Source organism: Mesoplodon mirus, assembly GCF_964341445.2.
Source record: "Mesoplodon mirus genome assembly, chromosome: 16".
In the NCBI taxonomy this organism is placed as follows: domain Eukaryota; kingdom Metazoa; phylum Chordata; class Mammalia; order Artiodactyla; family Ziphiidae; genus Mesoplodon; species Mesoplodon mirus.
The window spans coordinates 14,956,628-14,978,939 of record NC_138992.1 but is presented as its reverse complement, the minus strand read 5'-3'; the positions used below and the strand labels follow the sequence as shown (position 1 = coordinate 14,978,939).

At 40.4% G+C, this 22,312-nt stretch overlaps 1 protein-coding gene across 1 annotated transcript in view; it reads right to left on the bottom strand.

The window, feature by feature from the left end:
* TMEM65 (transmembrane protein 65) overlaps positions 1-21,652 on the bottom strand; it is a 40,872-nt gene extending 19,220 nt beyond the window's left edge. The window contains exon 1 of the mRNA XM_082601595.1: positions 20,920-21,652. Within this exon, the coding sequence (XP_082457721.1) occupies positions 20,920-21,205 (286 nt within the window). The 5' untranslated portion in view covers positions 21,206-21,652. The remainder of the gene's footprint in view (positions 1-20,919) is intronic.
* Positions 21,653-22,312: the final 660 nt, after the last annotated feature.

The window sequence follows — 22,312 nt, the reverse complement described above, 5'->3', positions numbered from 1 at the left end:
TAAGTAGAAAAAAGTAAGTGGAACACCTACACTTCATTTTAGCCTCCGCTATAAAACAAAACGTGTTTACAAAGGTGGTGCTGGAAAACAAAACTACCCCCCTTAACACAGTGAGTTCTATAACATTATGTAATAAAAATTATAATTTGTTGGGAACTATACTCAATATTTTAACCTATAAGGGAAAAGAATCTGAAAAAGAATAGATGTATACATATGTATAAATGAATCACTTTGCTGTACACCTCAAACTAACACAACATTGTAAATCAACTATACTTCAATTTTTTAAATAAATAAATAATTTTAAAAAAACTATGATCTGTCATTTTCGTTGTTAAACCTTCCATTAAATTTAACCATACGTTACAAGTATAAATCCAAACTTGAAACGAAAGAAAATCTAAAGAACAAAAAGAAAGGTCTTGGTTTCCAATATGCTTTCACAGCAAAAATAATTCTAAATGTGGTAACTTATTTCAGTCTATTATCATGGACATAAATATCAATAAGATCACAAATCAAGGGAAAAATTCAGAATCATTTATAATAGACAGCAAGAAAAGTACAGAAGCCAACATCACCCTGAGATGACATAAAAGGAACAGTTTAATGCACGCACTATTCCTTTAATTACAAATAACTCAATATCCTTGAAGTGTCCCGTGATGCAGTTTCTGATCATTTGACCACCTAGTATTTGTTCTAAGCCCCACCCCAGAATCTTCCCTGAGAAAGGAGAGGAAGTAGCTTTGGCAACACAAATCACAATTTGACCTAAAAAGAGATTTATGAAAAGAACAGAGATGGAACTGCTGCATTTAAACAACAGTTTTTGGGATTACAGGTTTCAATTACCCATATTTCTAAATAGATATCTGCTTAGACTTTTAACAGAACCAAGAGTTCCAACGGGTAAGGTTAAATTTACAATAAATATATAACACATTAAAGAAAACAAACTTAAAATGAAAACCATGCTGTATGCAAAATAATTTAAGCAAAGTAAATCATATTAAATGCCAAAAAACTCAAACATGCACCAAAAAGGGTTTATAAAGCTACAAGGCAATATTTTTTAAAAGAAACAAATTAATATGACTAAGCAATATACTTATAAAAACTGACATTCCAATTGAAAAATGAAACACTTTAGAAATTGAAAGAACTTTTTAATTTAGTAAATTTCAATTAACAGGTCTTGTCTTTTACAATGACTATTAATTATAAAAGGACTTTTAAATTATTTTTTAAATACATGCCTCAGCTAAGACCAAAAAAAAAAGTATTTGAGTATGATTTTGTAATTTTATTTAGCATTTAAAAGTTTACTGCAACTTGTACATTATTTAGTAAAGAAATTTTTACTTAGATCATGCAATACTGTCACCTCACTAATCTTCAGGGGAAGGTAACATGCAGCCTGGGGCTTCAATGCAACCTAGACTAGGATCCAGTTTACTTAAGGGCAGCTAACCAATTCCTAGTCTGAGGCAGTCCAGTGGTATAACAGTTGAGGACAGGAGTTGGCCAGTAGTAATGATGAGGAAGCTGACAGTACCCAATTAATCATCACCGTTATTAACCTCATTAATGTAGTAACCTGTTAATTATTTAACTCTGGCTTAAGAAATAGTAAATACTAGATGTACAGTAATTTATTTCTCTTATGTCTGTCATCTCATGGAGTTTTTTTTTTGTTTAGGATAATCAAACATACTATTGATTTGTGGTTGCTTTTACACATCTTACTTGTGTATTTGGAGTAATTATATACACTACTTAACACAGAGACTATATTCCTTCCCTTCCTTCATGTCAAAGGAAAAGAGACAAGGCAAATAATTACTATATATAATGACTTTCCTTTTTTTTTAAAGGCTAAGATATTAAAACAACAATACAACTTTTAAAAAAAAAGTCAGATCTGGGGTGTTCCCTCGTGGTCTAGTGGTTAGGATTCGGCCGGCGCTTTCACTACTGTGGCCTGGGTTCAAGCCCTGGACAGGGAACTGAGATCCCACAAGCTGCACAGTGTGGCCAAAATAAGAAAAAAAAGAGTCAGATCTTGTTACTTTTACTTATTAGGTATAGAGAGAAACAGTACTATATAACATTAAATTTAAAAAATCATATAACTAAGTATACATAACATTATATTATAGATGGAAAGCTTAAAGTGAGTTATAAAAAAATTATTCGTCTTGGAACATCATAAGTGGTTGGTATATCTGTGGGTATGGTGACATAAATCCCCAGAAAACATTCATTTTAAAATAAAATTGCTTAACATTAGGAAGGAGCAGAGATTTTTCAGTCAGTGCATTGACTTTTTCCCTTTCAATCATTCCCCAAATAAAAATTCTTTCACAGCATGTTAGAGCTGAAAGGATCCTTAGAAACAATCTGCCAGTGGTTCTCAATATGCTACCTCACCCTGGAAAATGCCTGGAAATGCAGCGTTGTTTGTGGATGTGAAAATGACTGAGAAATGCTACTAGCATCAGGGATTCTAAACATCCTACAATGCACAGGAGAGCCCTTCATAATGAAGAATTATCCAGCCCAAATGCCAATAGTTTGCCCACTTGGTAGTATACTGACTTAATTCTCCATTTTGAAGATTCAGCCACTTTGGTCCAGGGATGTTAGGTGACTTACTCAAGGACACACAACTTGGTCTAGAACCCAGATTCTCATTCTCTTGCTCTACTTCTCTTTCAATGAGTCAATTCTCAATGGGAAAACATAAAAGAACCAAGAATCAATTGTATATGAATACATAAAACACTGTCAAAACATTGGTCATGCATTAGTATTTGAAATTGAAGTAAAAATGCAATTAATTAAAATACTAACACCTTTTAAAATTCCTTTTTTCTCCCCTAAAATATCATTCCCTTTCATATACATCATTTTCAAATATCCATCAAAGTTAGAAGAAAGAAGAGGAAATCAACTGATTTATTATGGTTACAAATAGAATGTTTTCTGAATGGGAAAATTACATGGTTTCTACTGGTTTCAGAACAACAGGATACCAAAATGTTCATTGCAGCTCTATTCACAATAGCCCGGAGCTGGAAACAACCTAAGTGTCCATCATCGGATGAATGGATAAAGAAGATGTGGCACATATATACAATGGAATATTACTCAGCCATAAAAAGAAACGAAACTGAGCTATTTGTAATGAGGTGATGGACCTAGAGTCTGTCATACAGAGTGAAGTCAGTCAGAAAGAGAAAGACAAATACCGTATGCTAACACATATATATGGAATTAAAAAAAAAAATGTCATGAAGAACCTAGGGGCAAAACGGGAATAAAGACACAGACCTACTTGAAAATGGACTTGAGGATATGGGGAGGGGGAAGGGTAAGCTGTGACAAAGCAAAAGAGAGGCATGGACATATATACAGTACCAAACGTGAGGTAGATGGCTAGTGGGAAGCAGCCGCAGAGCACAGGGAGATCAGCTCGGTGCTTTGTGACCGCCTGGAGGGGTGGGATGGGGAGGGTGGAAGGGAGGGAGATGCATGAGGGAAGGGATGTGGGAACAGATGTGTATGTATGACTGATTCACTTTGTTATAAAGCAGAAACTAAAAAAAAAAAAAAAAAAAAAAAAAAGAACAACAGGATAACCTATAGTATAGCGCTAATCTCCCCTGCTAACCCTGAAGAAATTTATTATAGTGAAGAGCACTGAACTAAAAATCCAAAAGCCTTGACACTAATCCCTGCCCTGCTATATATGTATATATATATATAACTAGTCACCAAATCTTGACTATATCATAAATCCTCTAGATCTCAGTTTCATGTTACATAAAATGAGGAGTTTAGGGTCTCTGCATCCCTTCTAGCTCTAAGATTCTGATTCTATATTTCTTGTTTATTATATAGCTAGTAGGATTTAAAAAAAAATAAGAGGCATACCACCTAAACATTCATGAAGAAGCACGCTACAGTGAGTAGGGTTATAACTGAAGACTGAGTCTCAAAGGCTGATCGCTGACAGGTTAAATCCTACGATTAGTTATTGTTCAGCAGCACCTTACCTCCTAGTGATATCATTTGCCATTATCTATAGAATAAGTATCATTCCTTTTTCCCTACATTGTCCTAAAAATGAGGACTAACTAAACAATCTACAGAATAACCCAAAATTAAAACTTTTTTCTTCAAAAGACAGTTTCATTAAATGCTTAACTTCTGCATACACATTGAGATTAAACTTTTCAACTTCAGAGTTAATTAGAACTGGCAAAGTAGAGCAAACTGGGGAATTTTTGCACTGCCCTAATATGTTAATATGTACACATGTGTGTATGTGTATACACACACACTATATGCCTCTCCATTTCTCAGAGGTTCTTACAGTTTAGTTCTTGCTCTTGACAATATACATACAGCCTAAGAAAACTGAGTTATATTTATCCTTACAAAATTTCAACTGGCCCATAAAATATTTCTTATTCCTTTCCAAACATTGTGTTATACTTCTTAGGCAACGCATATATATTAAATAGTAATCAAAAAATAAAATATGGACAGAGAAGTATTTATTGCAATATTTTTATTTCTCCCTCCCCTCCCCCCATACACACACACACACACACACACACACACACTCAGTTAACACAATTCCTCCTCTACTATCAGCATCACAACGCGCAACAGAAGTTAGATATCAAGCTGCATGGAGACTGAATCTGAAAAAAGTTCATGAATGGCATTAAAGTGAACTTACATAAGACTTCCAAACTATTCAAGAATATACTCTTAAAACATATTTTCCTAAAGTTCAGTTACTTAAACACAGTTTCTCTTTACAATATTCTGAAGGTTTCCCTGTGTGTGGTCCTTTTATCCTACTCATTCATCCTAAAGATATTCATAATCTTTGTTGCTTCTTATGTCTCACTTGCTCTCGTTATTTCAACAACTTTGAAAATATGTTATTTAAATATAATTAAATATAAGTGATTTTGTCTTTTAAGATCATAAATGTAATCTTTCAGTTAATTAAACATGCAATTATTAGTTGACCATATCCACAAGGTCTAGGGTTAGATAATAAAAATAAATATTCTGTAGACAGTCTAAAACACTGATGCAAACAAACAAACAAACAAACAAAAAAGACTATCACTATAACCAAAGCATTCTACTTCAAACAAGCAAGAAGTTCTGTCAAATAGATGCTTTTCCAGTTGCATTAAACATCTGACAAACAATCAATACTGCAAGATTGTACTATACCAAAACTATCAGGGGCCTCTGCTGATGGTACCTCCTTCGCTCGCTTCACAATGGCAATCTCGGGTTTAGGATACCTGCATGCTAAAAATATTTTTAAATCAATGTATTCAAGCAATAATATAAATAAAATACGTATCAGTTTTCAAATGTATATGAAATTTTGAAGTGAAACATGCTAGAATATGGGCAGTCCTCATTTTGCACAATAGTGTGGGGACATAAAAATGACAATGCAAGCTGCAAAGCAAACAATAACTGATGGGAAAAATCACAATTGTTCTATGACTTAAAAAAAATTTTTTTTGGAAAACATTAAAAATTCTCTTACTGGCAGTTATAAATATATAGGGAAAGTTTTTAAATAGTAAAACTGATGTTTATTTAATATACTGTAATTTAAAATATTAGAAACACTGAGCAATAAAGTGTTTTATGCTTTGTAAAAAAAATTAAATGATCAAAAGTCGCTTCAATCGTGCTAGCACTCTCTTTCTCATCATATAACTTACAATATGGAACAAGCATCTTTTCTATGCCTTGGTGAATTGTCACACTCCTTTCTAAGTCTGAAATAGCTTGCATTTTATCTTTCATATTTACAATATCATGAAATATCTGAGAGTTCCTTTAATGTGAAATTTTTACCAGAGTCACTTCTCTGGAACGTCATCCTTTCCATCACAACCTTCTCACTTTCCTCACTCATGTCCATAAGTTTGTGGTCTCTTAGCTCCTCTGGCTGCATATCTGGAGTCTCTCAAATGCCAGCAGTTCAACAGCAGTGTGAACATTCCCACAGTCAGCTATTTCTTCTATAACCTCACTTACATTTGATTAAAATTTCACTTCAGTATTATCACTTTGCTGCATTTTCATCTTTTTTGGTCCATCCCCTTTTCATTATCTTTTTTTTTTAAACGTCTTATAGGTATATCACTGGGAGACAAGGAGGCAACACAACTACACATTTTTCTGTCTGTGTGTGAACTGAATAACAGATAAGTAGTGACCAACCACTGACAGACCGTGAAAGAGTGAGATGATTGGCCACAATCATGAGGCACCCCCTGTTTTACACAGTGATTTGTGGACTGAGGAGCTAGCAGCAAAGTTAATACTTTATGTAACTACTCAGAGTTAATATACCGTGGCAAATAAAATTGGAACCTTGTTGTTGGGGACTGTTATCTAACTAAAACATGGTTACTAAAATTCATGCTTATGGGAACTGTGTAAAGCAGGGACTGACTACAATAACAAAAAAACGAATTATTTAATGAAATGAGCATAAATTCAATGGTGGTGATGGGATATTGGTGACATGTAGGAGGAATGATCAAAAGAATAAATATAGGGCCTCCCTGGTGGCGCAGTGGTTGAGAGTCCGCCTGCCGATGCAGGGAATACGGGTTCGTGCCCCGGTCTGGGAGGATCCCATATGCCGCGGAGCGGCTGGGCCCGTGAGCCATGGCCGCTGAGCCTGCGCATCCGGAGCCTGTGCTCCGCAACGGGAGAGGCCACAACAGTGAGAGGCCCGCGTACGGAAAAAAAAAAAAAAAAAAAAAAAGAATAAATATATTAAGGATAATGGAAGTCAGGTATTTTTCCATCAGAGAATAAAGTTAGAAAGACAGAAACAAGAATGTACCCTGTGATGTTGGATCAGGATTGGAAAAATTGTTATGAACTCATGTTATAATAGATATGGATAGATAGAGAAATATAAATCATATTTATTATGTATATAAATACATACATTCATATATTCACTAACTCTGTGCACTGTGGGGGCCTGAGAACAGCAACAGCCTAATAGCTATGAGCACACCTAATGTGCACGTCTTGGTTTCTAAATACCATTCTACACTGAAAAAAAACAGGGCTCCTTATAGAAATGGCTGATTCCAGGGCTAGGGTAGGAAATGTCCTAAGATTAGCCTAGAATATCTCATGGTGCCAAAAAGTAAGGAAACGTTCAAAGAGTAATGGAGGTGTCAAAAAGACACAGAAGCCAACTTGAAGGAGTTACCACTGGTGAAATATGGGACTGTTTGAGGGTCAAAAATGAAAGTAATGAATTGTCACCCATTAAATAGAGTAAGAATTCATGAATATATATTGATATGAATTCATAACTTGAATAGTTGATGAGGAATGGGATATTGCATAGACTCAAGGTAACTCCCCACAAAATATTAATTACAAAAAGGAAAATAGTAACTGTCTAGTGGATAAGTCAGACAGATATTACTTCGTCAAATGTTCAAAGGAAATGGTTAACCAAGAAATAGTTAACATCATCAGGAACAAAGAAAAATCATGAGCAACTGACAGGATGAAAAAAGAACATTAAATTACTTCTGTGATATTCCTACTTAAGATGCATAACTGGAATCTATTCATGAGGAAAGAGACAAAACCAAATTGAAGTATATGCTACAAAATAACTGGTCTGTAATCCTCAAAACTATCAAGGTAATGAAAGCCAAAGGAAAGACTGAGAAACTGTTTCAAATAAAGGAAATTCTAAATGCAACATGTGATTCTGGACTGGATCTTTTTGGTGTAAAGGAGCATTATTGGGACGACTGGTGAAACCTGAGTGACAGAGAATAAGATGGTAGTCATCTATCCATGTTATACTGTGGCTTATATGGGACAATATTCTTCTTTGTAGGAAGTACAGGCCAAAGTACTCCAGTTGTAGTGGGCATCGTGATGCACAGTTGATCCTTAGCTGCCCGAAGTCCTTCCGAGAGACAGCCCTCAGTGATAGTGCTCTTAGGCGACTGCTTCAGCTGAAGAATGCTGCCTCAGCCAAGGCTCTGCCCCCTGCCCAGGGCAGTTCCGCATGTAATTTCACAGAGGAAGAGGCCTGGACCTCTCACCCAACTCAGGACGGCACTGAAGGGTCGTTCTATCTCTAGACCTCTCCGCAGGTTCAGCTAAGGCTTCGGTGGAGACTGCATCACTTTGCTTCTACCTCTGCCCGAAACTCCTTCCTTCCCTTGCCTTTCTAAGGTGAGGATTCCAAACAGCACTCCCAGTAAACTTCCTGCATGCTAAATTTTGTCTCAAAGACTGCTTCCCAAAGAACCTACCCTGTGCCAGGGATGACAGAGCATCATGTCAGCGACTTATGCTCAGATGATTCAGGGGAGGGAAAAAAAATCTTACTGTACTACACTTGAAACTTTTTCAGAAATTTGAGATTGTTTCTAAATTTTAAAAGTAATACAGAATTGAGTGGGGAAAACATAGGAAGAACAGGATGAAGAAAAGCAGAAGAAAAAAAGTATGACACAGGACATGGTTCACTGAAGAAATGAGACTAACCGATGAACAGCATATTCAAGGTAATAATGGGAAAGAAAAAGAAATGAGAACAAAGGAATAAATCTATTACACAGCATTTATTACTCAAAAGTGATCGTTGTATAACTTATAAAATCAGTGTTAACAATTCACACTTTTTGTAATGTTCTTAACAGGTCCCTTTGAGTAGAAAAAATGCTATAATAATGTTTTCTTAAACCATAAGATCTTTCTAACACACAAACAAAATTCTGCCAGCTCACAAAATATGCCACATCTTATATTATCACTCTCACATGTTTGCCTGTTTCCTTTCAAAATGCAAGGATGCCTGAGTTTATCTATATGACCTCAACTTTCTCACCTTAAAAACAAAGACAATTGCTATAGCCTTGCTACTCAAAGTATTGCCCCCCTGGACCTGTAGCACTGAATCACTGGGAACTTGTTAGAAATGCAGAACTCAAGCTCAACCTCAAATCTACTGAAACAGCATCTGTATCTCAGTAAGATTCCCAGATCATTTTATATGTACATTAAACTTTGTGAAGCGGGTTCTAGTTTTCACTGTGGGATAGAGAGAGCTACAAAGAGTATTGCTCCCACCCTTACAGTGAAATGAAGTCAAACTAAATTCAAATTTATGACTTATTTCAAACCCCTAAGAGAACTCAAGTCACAAAGCAAACAATTGGCCCTAAATCAAAAGAGAAGCAGGCACCTGCAAGGACAGAGGAGACGTTAGCACATGCTTACTTGAGACAGATGCAACTGGACACCATAAGAATACGGCTAGAATAGTAAGGGAACAGGTGAAGGCAGAGTGACAGCCAGTGCAACAGTGTGAAGGCATTAGGGTACCTTCTTGCAGGTTCTTTCACCAGAAATCTCACCAGACACAAAAGGTAATAGAAGGAGCCCTAAGAAAGCATCCATTGTGGTACAGACCTAGAGGAAGGGAAAAAGCAGTAGTGCAGAAGGGACATGAAACTCTACCTGGATCCCTTTCTCAACCTCTCCTATGAGTCAAAAGCCTTAATCTGTGAGAACGGCAAAAATACTGTCACCCGTGGGCAGGTAGGGTGACTAACCATCCAGTTTGCCTGGGACTCTTTCAGTTTTAGCACTTAAAGTCCTACATCCCAGGAAAAAAATGTTCGCCCTAGCCTTTAGGTATTTTAATTTGAAAGTGGAGTTTCAAATCATCTTCTTGATTTCTCTAAGCTTCTTACCAAAGAAAATGAAAAGACATTACTTGCTAAATGGTCTGTATATTTTCTACACAATACTGCTAAAAAGAGGTATAATTTGCTTACCTGGGATATTACATTTTCCTCTGATAAACTAGAATTCTACACAGGACTCTGTAAAAAATGAGCAAACTAGTAACATATATTTAAAATAAGTTCAGACTTCTGACCGATGAGGAAAGAGGGAATCTTAGTAGTACTCAAGCTACTGCCCAACACCTCCTGCCCTCCATATCCAAAGTTCCCTTTAAAGAGTTGAGTCCTTCCATATTGATACTCCCTCCTCGGCCAACTAAAATCTGGCTTCTCCCCACATAATTCTTGACAAAGACATCACTCTCTTTTGTGCTACTGTATCCAATAGACCTTCTTTACTCCACCCTCCCACCCGCCAGTCTTCCTCTTATTTGAACCATCTAAAGCATCAGATCATTCCCTCTTTCTTGAAACGCTGTCTTCTTTACTTAGCTTCTGGAATACACTATTCTTGTTATTTTTCCTGACTTTGTAGACAGTCCTCAGTCTCCCTCCAGTTCTGATCCTTCTTCATTTTCCCCTCCAATAAACATTGGTGCTTTTCAGAGTTCTGTCCTGGATCTTCCTCTCCATCTATATATAGCTGTTGACACCCACACTTACATCTTCAGCCTAAACTTCTATGAGCTCCAGATTTAAGTGTATAAATACACACACATGCATAAACACACACACCTACTTCTTTGACATCTCCATTTATATTCACAAAGGTATCTAAAATCTGACATGTCCAAAATTAACACTTCAAGTTCCACACCCCCAGGTCTATTCTTTCCCCAGTCTTCTCCCTCACAGTTAATAATAACGCTTTTTACTCAGTCAGTATAGTCAGAAACCTAAGTCATCACTTACTATTTCCTTTCCCTTTATTATCTGACCCTTTCTAACCCATCAGCAAGTACTATCAGTTCACTCTCACAAGTATATCTTGACTCCATCTCCTCCTCTTCATCTCTGTGGCCACCTAGTCTCAGCCACCATCATTGCTAGCCTAGACTACTGTAACAGCTTCCTAAGTGGTCTCCCAGCTTACACATCTGCACCCTCCAATCTGTTCTCCAATAGCAGCCAGAGGGCTCTTCAAATACCATTATTTCACTAATGTGTAAATGCCTGAATGGCCTTCATATGGTTTACCCAGAAAGGTCCCGGCTAATCTGGCTTCTGCCTACCTACATCTCATCCCATTCCACTCTACCCTTTGTTCATTAAGTTCCACTCATATTTGCCTTCTTTCAATTTCTACACTATGTGAAGTCCCTTCCTATCTCAAGCTCTTGGTATTTGCTTTTCCTTCTGAGAATGCTCTTCCTCCATCTGTCTGAATGAATGGCTTCTTCTCAATCCTTTATTTTCAGCTTAAATATTACCTAAACAGAAGCCTTCCCAGATCACTTCAAGTAAAGTAAATGTCCTTCTATTTATTCTTCTAATAGCACACACTATCTATAATTATTTTATTATTTACTTTATTGCTCTTATCTTTCCTCTCTCAAAAATGTAGGTTTCATGAGAGTATTTCCCTGAATTAATTCTCTGACACACCTCCAATATGCAGTACCGAGTCTATTATGGTAGGGAGAGTAACAAATATTTGTTACACAAATAAATTTTCTAAGTTTAGAAAGGTTTTCTATGAATAGCATGTTCGTTTTTTTAAACTCATTTAAAAATCTAAAGGAAAATTAGAATAACGGTTAGAAAGTTAAAGATTTATAACAGTTGGAAGTCCCAAATACTAGTTTTCTGACTTTTTCAAAATCCCCCAATTTATAAACTTTTTTGCACACTGATTTTACTTTGATTTCCCTTATTTTATTTTATTTTTTGTTTTTTTGTGGTACGCGGGCCTCTCACTGTTGTGGCCTCTCCCGTTGCAGAGCACAGGCTCCGGACGCGCAGGCTCAGCGGCCACGGCTCACAGGCCCAGCCGCTCCGTGGCATGTGGGATCTTCCCGGACTGGGGCACGAACCCGTGTCCCCAGCATCGGCAGGCGGACTCTCAACTGCTGCGCCACCAGGGAAGCCCTATTTCCCTTATTTTAAAAGTAACAATGCTATATTTGCTTTTGTATTGAATGTGTATATTATGCAAACATATAAAAGATAGACTAAGATATACTACCAGCACATGTGACTTTTATTGAGCATTTGAGTTGTTACCTTTTTTCCCAGCACGTGTTAAAAAAATTCCAGGTATGAATATCTACAGAAAGGTGCAATAATAAGAACAGGGGTTTTAAAGTCAAACAAAGCTAAGCTAAAAACTCTACTCTGCCACAGAGGTTTTAGGATCTTGGGCAAGCTGCTCTTAGTCTCAGCATCTTAATCCATAGAATAGAGATAATGCCTTCTCTCTCCAAGAGAAGTAAACAGAATAATTACATGAAGGCTCACTTAATTAGCTCAGTGTGTCTGTACCATTCAATAACTGCTAAGTAATGGTAATGAAAATGGCGCTGGCAGCAGCGATAGTGGTAGCAGTGGGATGTCTTCTACAAAATGTAGGAGCCATTATACAACAGAAATTCCGAAGGTATATTATGAAATATCATGCTATGTTTAAAATTACAATTGTTTTAATAACCCAGTGCCCTAAATAGCCTACCCTAAAACTCAGAAAGAAGACAGAAAATCTAAACTCAACCAAGTAAAGAACACCATTCTAACCTAAACTTCTCTGAACCTAAGTGCCTTTCAGGTATTTACAGCAACAATCCTTTGAACGGCCATAATCGTAACATTAGCAGAAATACAAGATCTTCAGTGTGAGATCTGAAGAGTCAGAGGTCCATAGCAGTGTGATAGGTGCGACTGGCTAGCTGGAGAGACAGGAGAGTAGTGGTCTGTGACCCTGAAATGTCTATCAAGATTAAACCCTACTGAATAGCATAAGGGTGAAGAGAGAAAGAGATACTGAAAGAAATATAAGAAGAAAAAAAAAAAACCCACCATGGAAGAGTGACAAAGAGCAGACATTAGAAACAACAACAGAGACGCCCGAGAAGCAGACCTCCTTCCACAGCAGCAAAGTTTACCACAAGGGACGAATGGGGATAGAGCAGCGCGGTCCGAGGGCACTGTGGATGGAGTGGGGCTGGGGCAGGGGCAGGACAAATCGGACACACCTCGCCAGCACTATGACACGGTCTGAAAGCATGCCAACGGAAACAGCACAGCGTTCTGGGGGCATCTGGTGTGATGACTCGTATCTCTACAAATAGAAGTTAAGTAGCCCCAAAGAAAATCATCGTATTAAAATACAGTATACACGGACTTGGACATCTGGTACAGGCAAAACTGTGCTCATTATACTTTTACTAAGGCAGAGAAAAAAGCAGTATGTTCAAATATGTTGCCATCAAACACAGTCAAAGTAAATGTTTCTGGGCTTCCGTGGTGGCGCAGTGGTTGAGAGTCCGCCTGCCGATGCAGGGGACACGGGTTCGTGCCCCGGTCCAGGAAGATCCCACATGCCGTGGAGCGGCTGAGCCCATGAGCCATGGCCGCTGAGCCTGTGCGTCCGGAGCCTGTGCTCCGCAACGGGAGAGGCCACAACAGTGAGAGGCCCGCATACCGCATAAAAAAAAAAAAAAAAAAAAGTAAATGTTTCTGAGGTTAAGAGGAATGATGTTTTGTACAGAGGAACTGGTTTGCAAGGCAGAAATAGAGACACAGAGATAGAGAACAAACGTATGGACACCAAGGGGGGAAAGGGGGGAAAGTGGGGGTGGGGGTGGGGGTGGGGGGTGGGATGAATTGGGAGATTGGGATTGACATCTATACACTGATATGTATAAAATGGATAACTAATAAGAACCTGCTGTATAAAAAAATGAAATAAAATTAAAAAAAAAAAAAGAGGAGTGACGTTTTGTTACCTGCAAGGTCCTTTGTCTAGAAGAGTCTCTCATTTACCAGGTGGTCTGAGGTAACTACGTTATTATATTTTAACAAATAACTACTTGCTTTCATGTCGTTGTTTTCATTCACTTAAAGCATAAACCTATGAGTCAAAGACAAGGCTAGAATCTTACATACTAATTAATTCAGCTGACGAGCAAGATGCTAATAAAATCTGCACTCAGGAATTTAGTCCCTGTTTGTTCCAGTTAGCTTTATATTCTCTCATGCCAGAGAAAACCAGATAAGAGTATAATTATACAAATTCATCACTATTTTTAGAAAAACTAAAACAATCGCCACTGATAGTGGTTCAATATCAGATCATTCACAACGCTCAAGATTATCCATTATCTTTATTTCTGCCTGACCCTTTGGATGACCCTATAAAGTTGCAGACTTTATATTATTTCAATTTTTCTATCTATAAACACCTTTATAAAAATTTGCTTGTCACAACTGCTATAAAAAGTAAGAAAATAGTGACTATTGAGAGGAACACCAGCAAATTACTGGTGAATTCAACTATGGCAGTGTTTGACTTATCTGGAAGCCCTATTTTCTAAGGGTCTAATATTTAGAATTTAGTTAAGAACTTAGAAGTGAAAGGACATCACAATCAAGGAAAAGAGTTATCACAAAGCTCATTTATTTGATAATGAGGTGAAGAGTCTGATATAGCATTTCATATAAAGCGATGGCCCTCAAGCAGATTGGTTTTGCTAAATTCCTCCCTTTCCTCCCACCCAGTGTCTCCTCCAGGGAATATTTGGCAATGTCTAGAGACATTTTTGGTACACAAAACTTGGGGTGAGGAGGGTGGGAGGGTGCTACTGGCATCTAGTGGCTAGAAGACAGGGATGCTGCTAAATATCCTATGTGGAGGACAGGCCCACAACAAGAATTATCCAGCCCAAACGTCAATACCGCCAAGGCTAAGATATCCTGATACAGAGGAAAGAGTCTTACACATCTCTGTCTCCCTCTGTCTCTCTATATATCTATCAATCAAACAAATCACTATCACTATACTGGCACTCAGTACAAGAACGAATGGTCAAAAGTCTTAAGACAGGGGCTTCCCTGGTGGCGCAGTGGTTGAGAGTCCGCCTGCCGATGCAGGGGACACGGGTTCGTGCCCCGGTCCAGGAAGATCCCACATACCGCGGAGCGGCTGGGCCTGTGAGCCATGGCCGCTGAGCCTGCGCGTCCGGAGCCTGTGCTCCGCAACGGGAGAGGCCACAACAGTGAGAGGCCCGCGTACCACAAAAAAAAAAAAGTCTTAAGACAAACAAACAAAAACTAATATGTTACTGGTATGCATTAATAAAGAAAGATGTAATACAAGATTTCCAACAGAAACAATTAATTTTTAAATGTTATAAAGGATATAAAGGAACTGATATAAAGGAACAAACTACAATTATTAGTTATGGTTACCTACTAGAATATCTCCTCCTAATTTCCCTTCCCTTGAATCTAGACTGGTCTTAGTGACTTGTGTGACCAACAGCATGCAGCAGAAATGATATTCTGGGACTTCCAAGGCTAGGTCATAAACTGTGGTAGGTTGAATAATACCCCTCCCCATATGTCCCCATCCTAATCCTCCTACCTGTGAATACATCACCTCATATGGCAAAGGAGAGTTTGCAGATGTGATTAAGTTAAGGATTTTGAGAAAGATTATCCTGAACTATCCAGGTGGGCCCTAAATGTAATCACGAGGGTCCTTATAAAAGAGAGGCAAAAAGGTCAATGATGTGACAACCGAAGCAGAGATTAATTTGAGCAAGAACCAAGGAATACCAAAAGCTGGAAGAAACAAGGACCACATTCTCCCCTAGAACCTCCAGAAGGACAGAGCATTGCTAACACTTTTATTTTAGCCCCTCTTCAGACTAATTTTGGACCTCAGACTTCCAGAACTCTGAGAATAAATTTGTGTTGTTTTAAGCCACTATATTTGTGGCAATTTGTTACATCAACAATGGGAAACTGATAACAAAGTCTTACAGCTTCTACTTAGCTCTCTTGGAACATTTTCTCTGGAAGTCCTGACCATTTTAAGACTGTCATACTGGTGAGATCACATGCATCTACTCTGGTCAATAGTTTTCATTGAACCCAGCCTTCCAGCCATGTCCAACAAAGTGCCAGACAAGTGAGTGAAGCCATCTTGGACTCTGTGACCAGCTCATCTGTCAGCCGTTTACCGAGTGACCCCCATAGATACCATGTGAAAGAGACGAATCACCCAGCTGAGCCCTGCCTATATTCCTGATCCACATAATCATGAGAAATAATGGAACGGTCGTTGTTTTATGTCACAAATAACTCTGGACCTCAAGTTACATGTTAAATGATGATTAAAGATTGTTAAATAGAATATATCCATTTTGTAATGGAAGAAAAAAATCCTATTTATATTATCTGTTTTCTAGGCAGTAATCCCTAGTTACAGGGCTACTCCAACATTCCCATTAACTCTAAAGTATCGTAATTAACCTTGTTGGAATATACTGCTATAATTAGTTTCTTTCCATATTGGTAAAATAAGTGATTGTAACAAAGCTTCATTTACTTATCCAGGGCCAGGATATAGAAGCTCTCAGCTTATTAGAGATCACTCACTCTTCCTGACTCAATCCACATTTCATATCCTCATCCTGTTCTTCTCCTCTTGCAAGTCTAGTTATTCCTTTATTCCTCTTTTACTGTTTCAACTAAGGCACCTAAATATCTTTATTCACAAATCTTAATTTGGAGTATGAAATGTTTTCTTGCCCTCTTTCTTATTCTCTTTGAGCAAAAGCCAAGATTATCTCCAATTCATCTAGAGGCTAACAGCTTAACAGCACTGCCACTTTCTTATATAATCCTATACAAAGAGCTGAGAAAAATGGGGATACTCTTGTTAAGAGTCCAAGATCCTGGGCTTCCCTGGTGGCGCAGTGGTTGAGAGTCCGCCTGCCGATGCAGGGGACACGGGTTCGTGCCCCGGTCCGGGAAAATCCCACATGCCGCGGAGCGGCTGGGCCTGTGAGCCATGGCCGCTGGGCCTGCGCGTCCGGAGCCTGTGCTCCACAACGGGAGAGGCCACAGCAGTGAGAGGCCTGCATACCGCAAAAAAAAAAAAAAAAGAGTCCAAGATCCCTAGTGGACTGGAACTCCACAAAAAATCATATTTGTTTCTATGTATTCTAAGTATGCTATATGGCAAGTTCTCAAAACAAAACTCATGCTACCTTAAGTAAATAATCACAACGGTGGGGAACTACAAGATTAAATTTAGAATTATATGGTGTATCTATATGGATGTAGATAAATGGTAAAAAAAAAAATGTAAAAAAAATTTTTTTAAACATATACAATTATCACTTACACAGAGAAACAAAAAAAATGCAAGCTGATTAAGATCTAACATTGGTAGAAAAACTGCTGTTCCCCCCAAACATCCCTTATTTGCCATATATAAAAAGAATCTCATTTTTAAAAATACTTTAAGTACACATTTAACAAAAATATTCCCTAAGAAGGTCCTTTTTTCAAATCATATCTTTCATTGTGCCTCCCCAAAAGCCAGCTCTTACCTTTCTGTGTAATTCTCCAATGAGCATTAATTACAACACCTAAGTAAGTGTGGAAGGCAGCCTCCAAGATGACGCCCCCAGTGATTTCCACCCCCTGGTATTCACACCCTGCCTGTATAGTATGCTCCCACAGTGTATGATGAGGGCAAAAAAGGATGGACTATCTATTCTAAGACCAGGTTATAAAAGACTGTGGCTTCCAGCTTAGGTGTCTCTCTCATCACTCATTCTGGAGGAAGACAGCTGCCATGTCTTGAAACACTCAGGCAGCCCTGTGGAGAGACGCACACAGCAAGGAATTGAGACTTCTAGCCAACAGCCATGTGAGTGAGCCTTCTTGGAACTGGTTCCTCCAGCCCCAGTCAAGACTTCAATGATGCAGCCCTAGCTGAAAGCTTGATTACAACTTCATGAGAGACCCTGAGGCAGAAACATCCCCCTAAGCTGCCCCAGAACTCCTGATCCTCAGAAACCATGAGACAATACATGTTTGTTTTAAGCCACTGTGCTTTGGGGTAATTTGTTGTACAGCAATGTAGAACTAACTAATGCAATGAGCACTGCTCATCCTTCAAAAACCAAATAGTTATTTAAAAATTTTTTAATAATTATAAATAGAAATAGTAACTGCAAAACTTGAAAAACAAATTTGGTTTAAAAAGCTCAGCTAAAATTAAAAGGCAATAGTAATAACATCAGCTTGCCAGTCCTACTTGTAAAAACAATGAACCAACAGTGCACTATCAGAAGAATATGGACTCTTTCTGGAAGAATAGAGAGCAGGTTGAGCAGATAAATTGAGAACAGAACATCAACTTTTTTTAAACTAGGAAAGAAATCAGTTTGTAATTTAAAAATCACAATATCTTACTTAACTATTAACAAGACATCCCACAAAGTCTGCCTTATCTGTTACAAACTGATTCTAAAGCTTTATCTTGTCACAGACTATATCAAATGCCTACTGATAAACACACAAGAAAAATAAGGGCAAATATAACAAATTTCAGCAGTAGACCCCACTTCCGTTTCAAAGCACAGATTTTCTTTTCCTGTAATGTTTCCACACCAAATCCAAAACATTTCATTAGATCATGCAAGCACTCTTTCCAAGAACACGTAAGATTTCCTATTGTAAGAAACAGCTCTTTTAACATAATTTATTTCATTAGAAAGTGCACTTAGTACACACATATTTAATACATGGGTTGAGCATTTAAAAACACTCAAAAAGCAACAATAAAAGAAAAACATGGCAATTTTTCATTTGTCTGGGGAAAAAATTGTTTTCAGCAATAGAATGAGCTGTATGCATTCTCAACATAATAAATCCTCTCTACATTAAATGGTTAATGAATAGGGTAATTTACTAGTGATGATCCCAGTTATCTCCATAGAAACTATACGTATTGATATTGAAAACAACGAAGAACACTAAGACTGACTAAAAATTAAACCAGCATCATCAATAAGTGTCTCTGAGTCAAAGAGCAATAATTTAGTCATCAACATTGGCAAAATTAGTTGACTCAAACTCTGAAGTTCTTTAGCTTTTAAGTCAAATAAGCATTTGAATACCACATTGTTTCCTATATCCTTTATCTTGAACAAAGACAACTTAAATTACCAACTTCTCTCTCATATAACTTACGTATTATTAAGTTTAATTGACGCTAACTGATCTCCATTGACTGAAGTTTACAGGTCCTTTCCAGAATATTTAAAACCATGTTAAATTTTAAAATACATTTCCCATTTTCACTGGAAAATGTAGCATTCCTACTGGCATGTGCTAAAATAATAAGGTATGAGGCAAAATTTATCCATTTGTATCACAGGACATGCTTTTCATGCACTGTCATAAAATCATATTAATAAAGCCCTCCAATCTTGTAACAATGTTAATGGAGAATTTCCAAGAAATTACTTAGAAAAGGCCAAAGATGTGTTCAAACAGTCTTACCCATGGAGAAAGATTCCTAAAATTAATGCTCTAGCATGAATGTCTTTATAGTTTTCCAAGGGTCACATTTTCAGAAGTGAATATTTAAAAACCACACGCTGAGCGCACACACAGCTCACAAACATGCTAGTCTTTGATTATGACTTCATGTAATATCGTGATCACATTTAGTAACCGAATTGGTTGTGATGTCACATTGTTCCCATAGAAGCACTGTGGGTAGACAATGTCTGGAATCATCCAGTACCATAAATTGGTCCACAGTTCCCTGAACGGAGGGAAAAAAAAAGCAGTTAAAAGGCATAACTAATAAAAAGTTTCTAAAGAAGTAGTGTAGAAAAGTCCTGCTTATGAGGTAGACAATTCTCTCCTCCATTCCTGAATACAGACCAAAGAAGCGCTTTCCAGTGCCTGTGGCAGATCAAATGCCTTGCTCCAAATCAATGTGCTCTCAACTTACAGAACCTATGGAATGCTTATGGACCTACCAACCCTGAGGGAGGGGTTTGTTTGTTAAAACAAACAAACAACAAAAAAGAAACAACAACCAAAAACACCACTTTCCAACACACCAGAATGTATCACATGAAACAGCAGCAATGTATTCTGTCTGTCTGTATCACGGTATTTAAATGGCCAAAGTATCTTAAGACTGAATGATTTGATCATTGGCCCCTTTCATCCTCCTGATTTTCTGACGTTTTAGCTTTTTCACTTGGACTCAAATTCTGACATAGCAACATGCTGCACCGGTTTGAAAAATATCCTCCTTTAATAGGTTAGCTTAAAAATGGCTTGGCTTTCACCATTCCAAATTAGTTTTGAGCAGAAGTCCGCTTTTTATTGCAGAGCCACAGATTTCCTGCAAAATACCTTCTTAACTACTGCATTCTTTCACCCTCTGGGGGCACAACGAAAACGGGAGTCTAACTTGGGCAGCACCAAGCCTGTGATGGGCTTGCAAGTATGCATCTGCAGTTGCTGGTCTGATCCACGCTTTCAGTTTCCCAGGAAAATGTTTCCTTCGGCTGCTTAAATGAATCCAGCTGGAGGTGTACGCAAACAAGCCGCTGAGAACACCTCTGCCTTAACGAAGCGACATCCCTTCTTTCGGACCCTGACACATCTTCGTTTGATAACCATTTAGCGAAGTTTCCCCCTGCCTCTCGGCTTTGTAGCGCTTTGGAAGGAGGCACCGCAGGCCAACGGCATGGCTGCACGTTCATAAGTAAGCAGCAAGGACTACAGGGGGACAGGAGGGCTGGGGGACGGGGGGCACAGCAAATCTAAACAAAATCAAATCAACGTCGGTTGGTAATTGGGGCTGAAGCTCCAACTGTGAGGCTGGGGAGGAACCAGCCAAGCGTTGGCCCTGGCTGCCTGGCACGATCCGCGCCTGTCCTACCTGCCCCGGGGACACTCAGGAGGCGCAAAGTTCCCCCCGCCCCCCCGGACGTCCCAGGCGCGAGGCCAAGCGGGCGAGGGGGCCCAGGCCGAGGGGTGGCCGGGCGACCGGGGCGCAGGCGGGGTGGGGGGGGCTCTGGGCACCCGCCCCTCCGTCCCCGGCTCGCCCCCCTCGCGCCCCCCTTACCTTGGGCGATGGCAATGGACTCGAAGCGGTGCAGCTCCTTGAGCAGGCAGCTCCTCTCGCTGGAGTGCAGGCTGTAGATGAAGTCGCGCGCGCCCTGCGCCGTGTTCAGCGCCTCCATGGGCTCCTTCTTGGGGTGGGTGCCCAGCTCCCGGGGGCCGCCCGGGGCCGCGAACGCCAGCAGCCCCCGCCCGCAGCAGCACCAGGACGGCAGGCGGGGCGCGGCGGCCGGGCCCGGCCTAAGGCTGCGCGCGGTCCGGCTCCTCAGCAGCGGCAGCAGCCGGGACATGGCGGGCTGAGGAGCGGGGACGCCCCGCGGCAGTCCGGGAGGGCTATTTCTGGCGAGCCCGCGGGAAGAAGGAGCTGGGCTCAGCCCGACCCCGCCCCGATGTCCTCCTGACAGGCAGCCAAGGCGCCGGGAACCATGCACTCGCCGGGCCCGTGCGGCTGGAGCCTCCTCTTCAGTCCTCCTTCCCTTCCCAAAGGCTCGCGGCGCCTCCGGTCCCTCCCAACGACAAAAACTTTCTCTGAGGCGGCCGGGCCGGGAGAGCGCTCCCGGAGAAGGCGGGCGGGCGGTGCGGGCGGGCGCCTCCCAACCAAAGAGGAGCGGCGCGGGCGGGCGGGTTCGGCAAGGGTTTGTGTCTGTCAGTCTGATCTTCCAGAGGGATGAGTCAGCCACGCGCCGCCCTTCCCCGGCACCGCCCTTCCCCGGCACCGCCCTCCTCTCTCGCCGGTTTTCCCACCCTCTTGCCAGCCCTAATCCCCACACCGTACGGCTTCCGCGCCCTCAAAGCAGCCACGCTCTCAAACCACAACCGCCGCCGCTACCCCTGGCGGCAATATAGGGGGTAACAGGGCGGGACGAAGAAAAGAGGCGGGGTGGGTGAGGCGGGGCCGCGCAGGCGCATTGTGCAGGCTTGCGGGCCGCGCTTTCTCCGGGCTAAAGGGCGTGCACGCGTGTCCCCACCCCCTCCGAAGCATGAAGGTGGAGAAAGAGAGGGATCTTGCCCCTCGCGCCGGCCTCCGGTTGGCTGAGTAGTACAGCTGCCCCCCGGCCCCCCCAGCGCCGTGCCTGAATCTGAGGCTGGTTCTGAACGATGCTCCAGCGTGTAGGCCCTCTCGCCCGTCACGGGCCCGGCCACAGCGCCCTGCTCAGGCTTTGGAATATTGAAGCGCCCAGGCCGCGCCCTTCGCCAAGTCCGCGCACACCCAGACTTCGACCAGACAACCGGGTCTCCGAGGCACCCGCTCTGGGAGCCCCAGAGGGAGGGCTAGGCCAGTTCTCCCCCTTCCCAAGAAGAGTCTGAGACTGAGACCTTGACACTGAGAACACCCTTCCCCGTTCTGATGCAAGCAGCTTAGAGACGCTGGAGCCTGAGGCAAGAATGTCACAGAC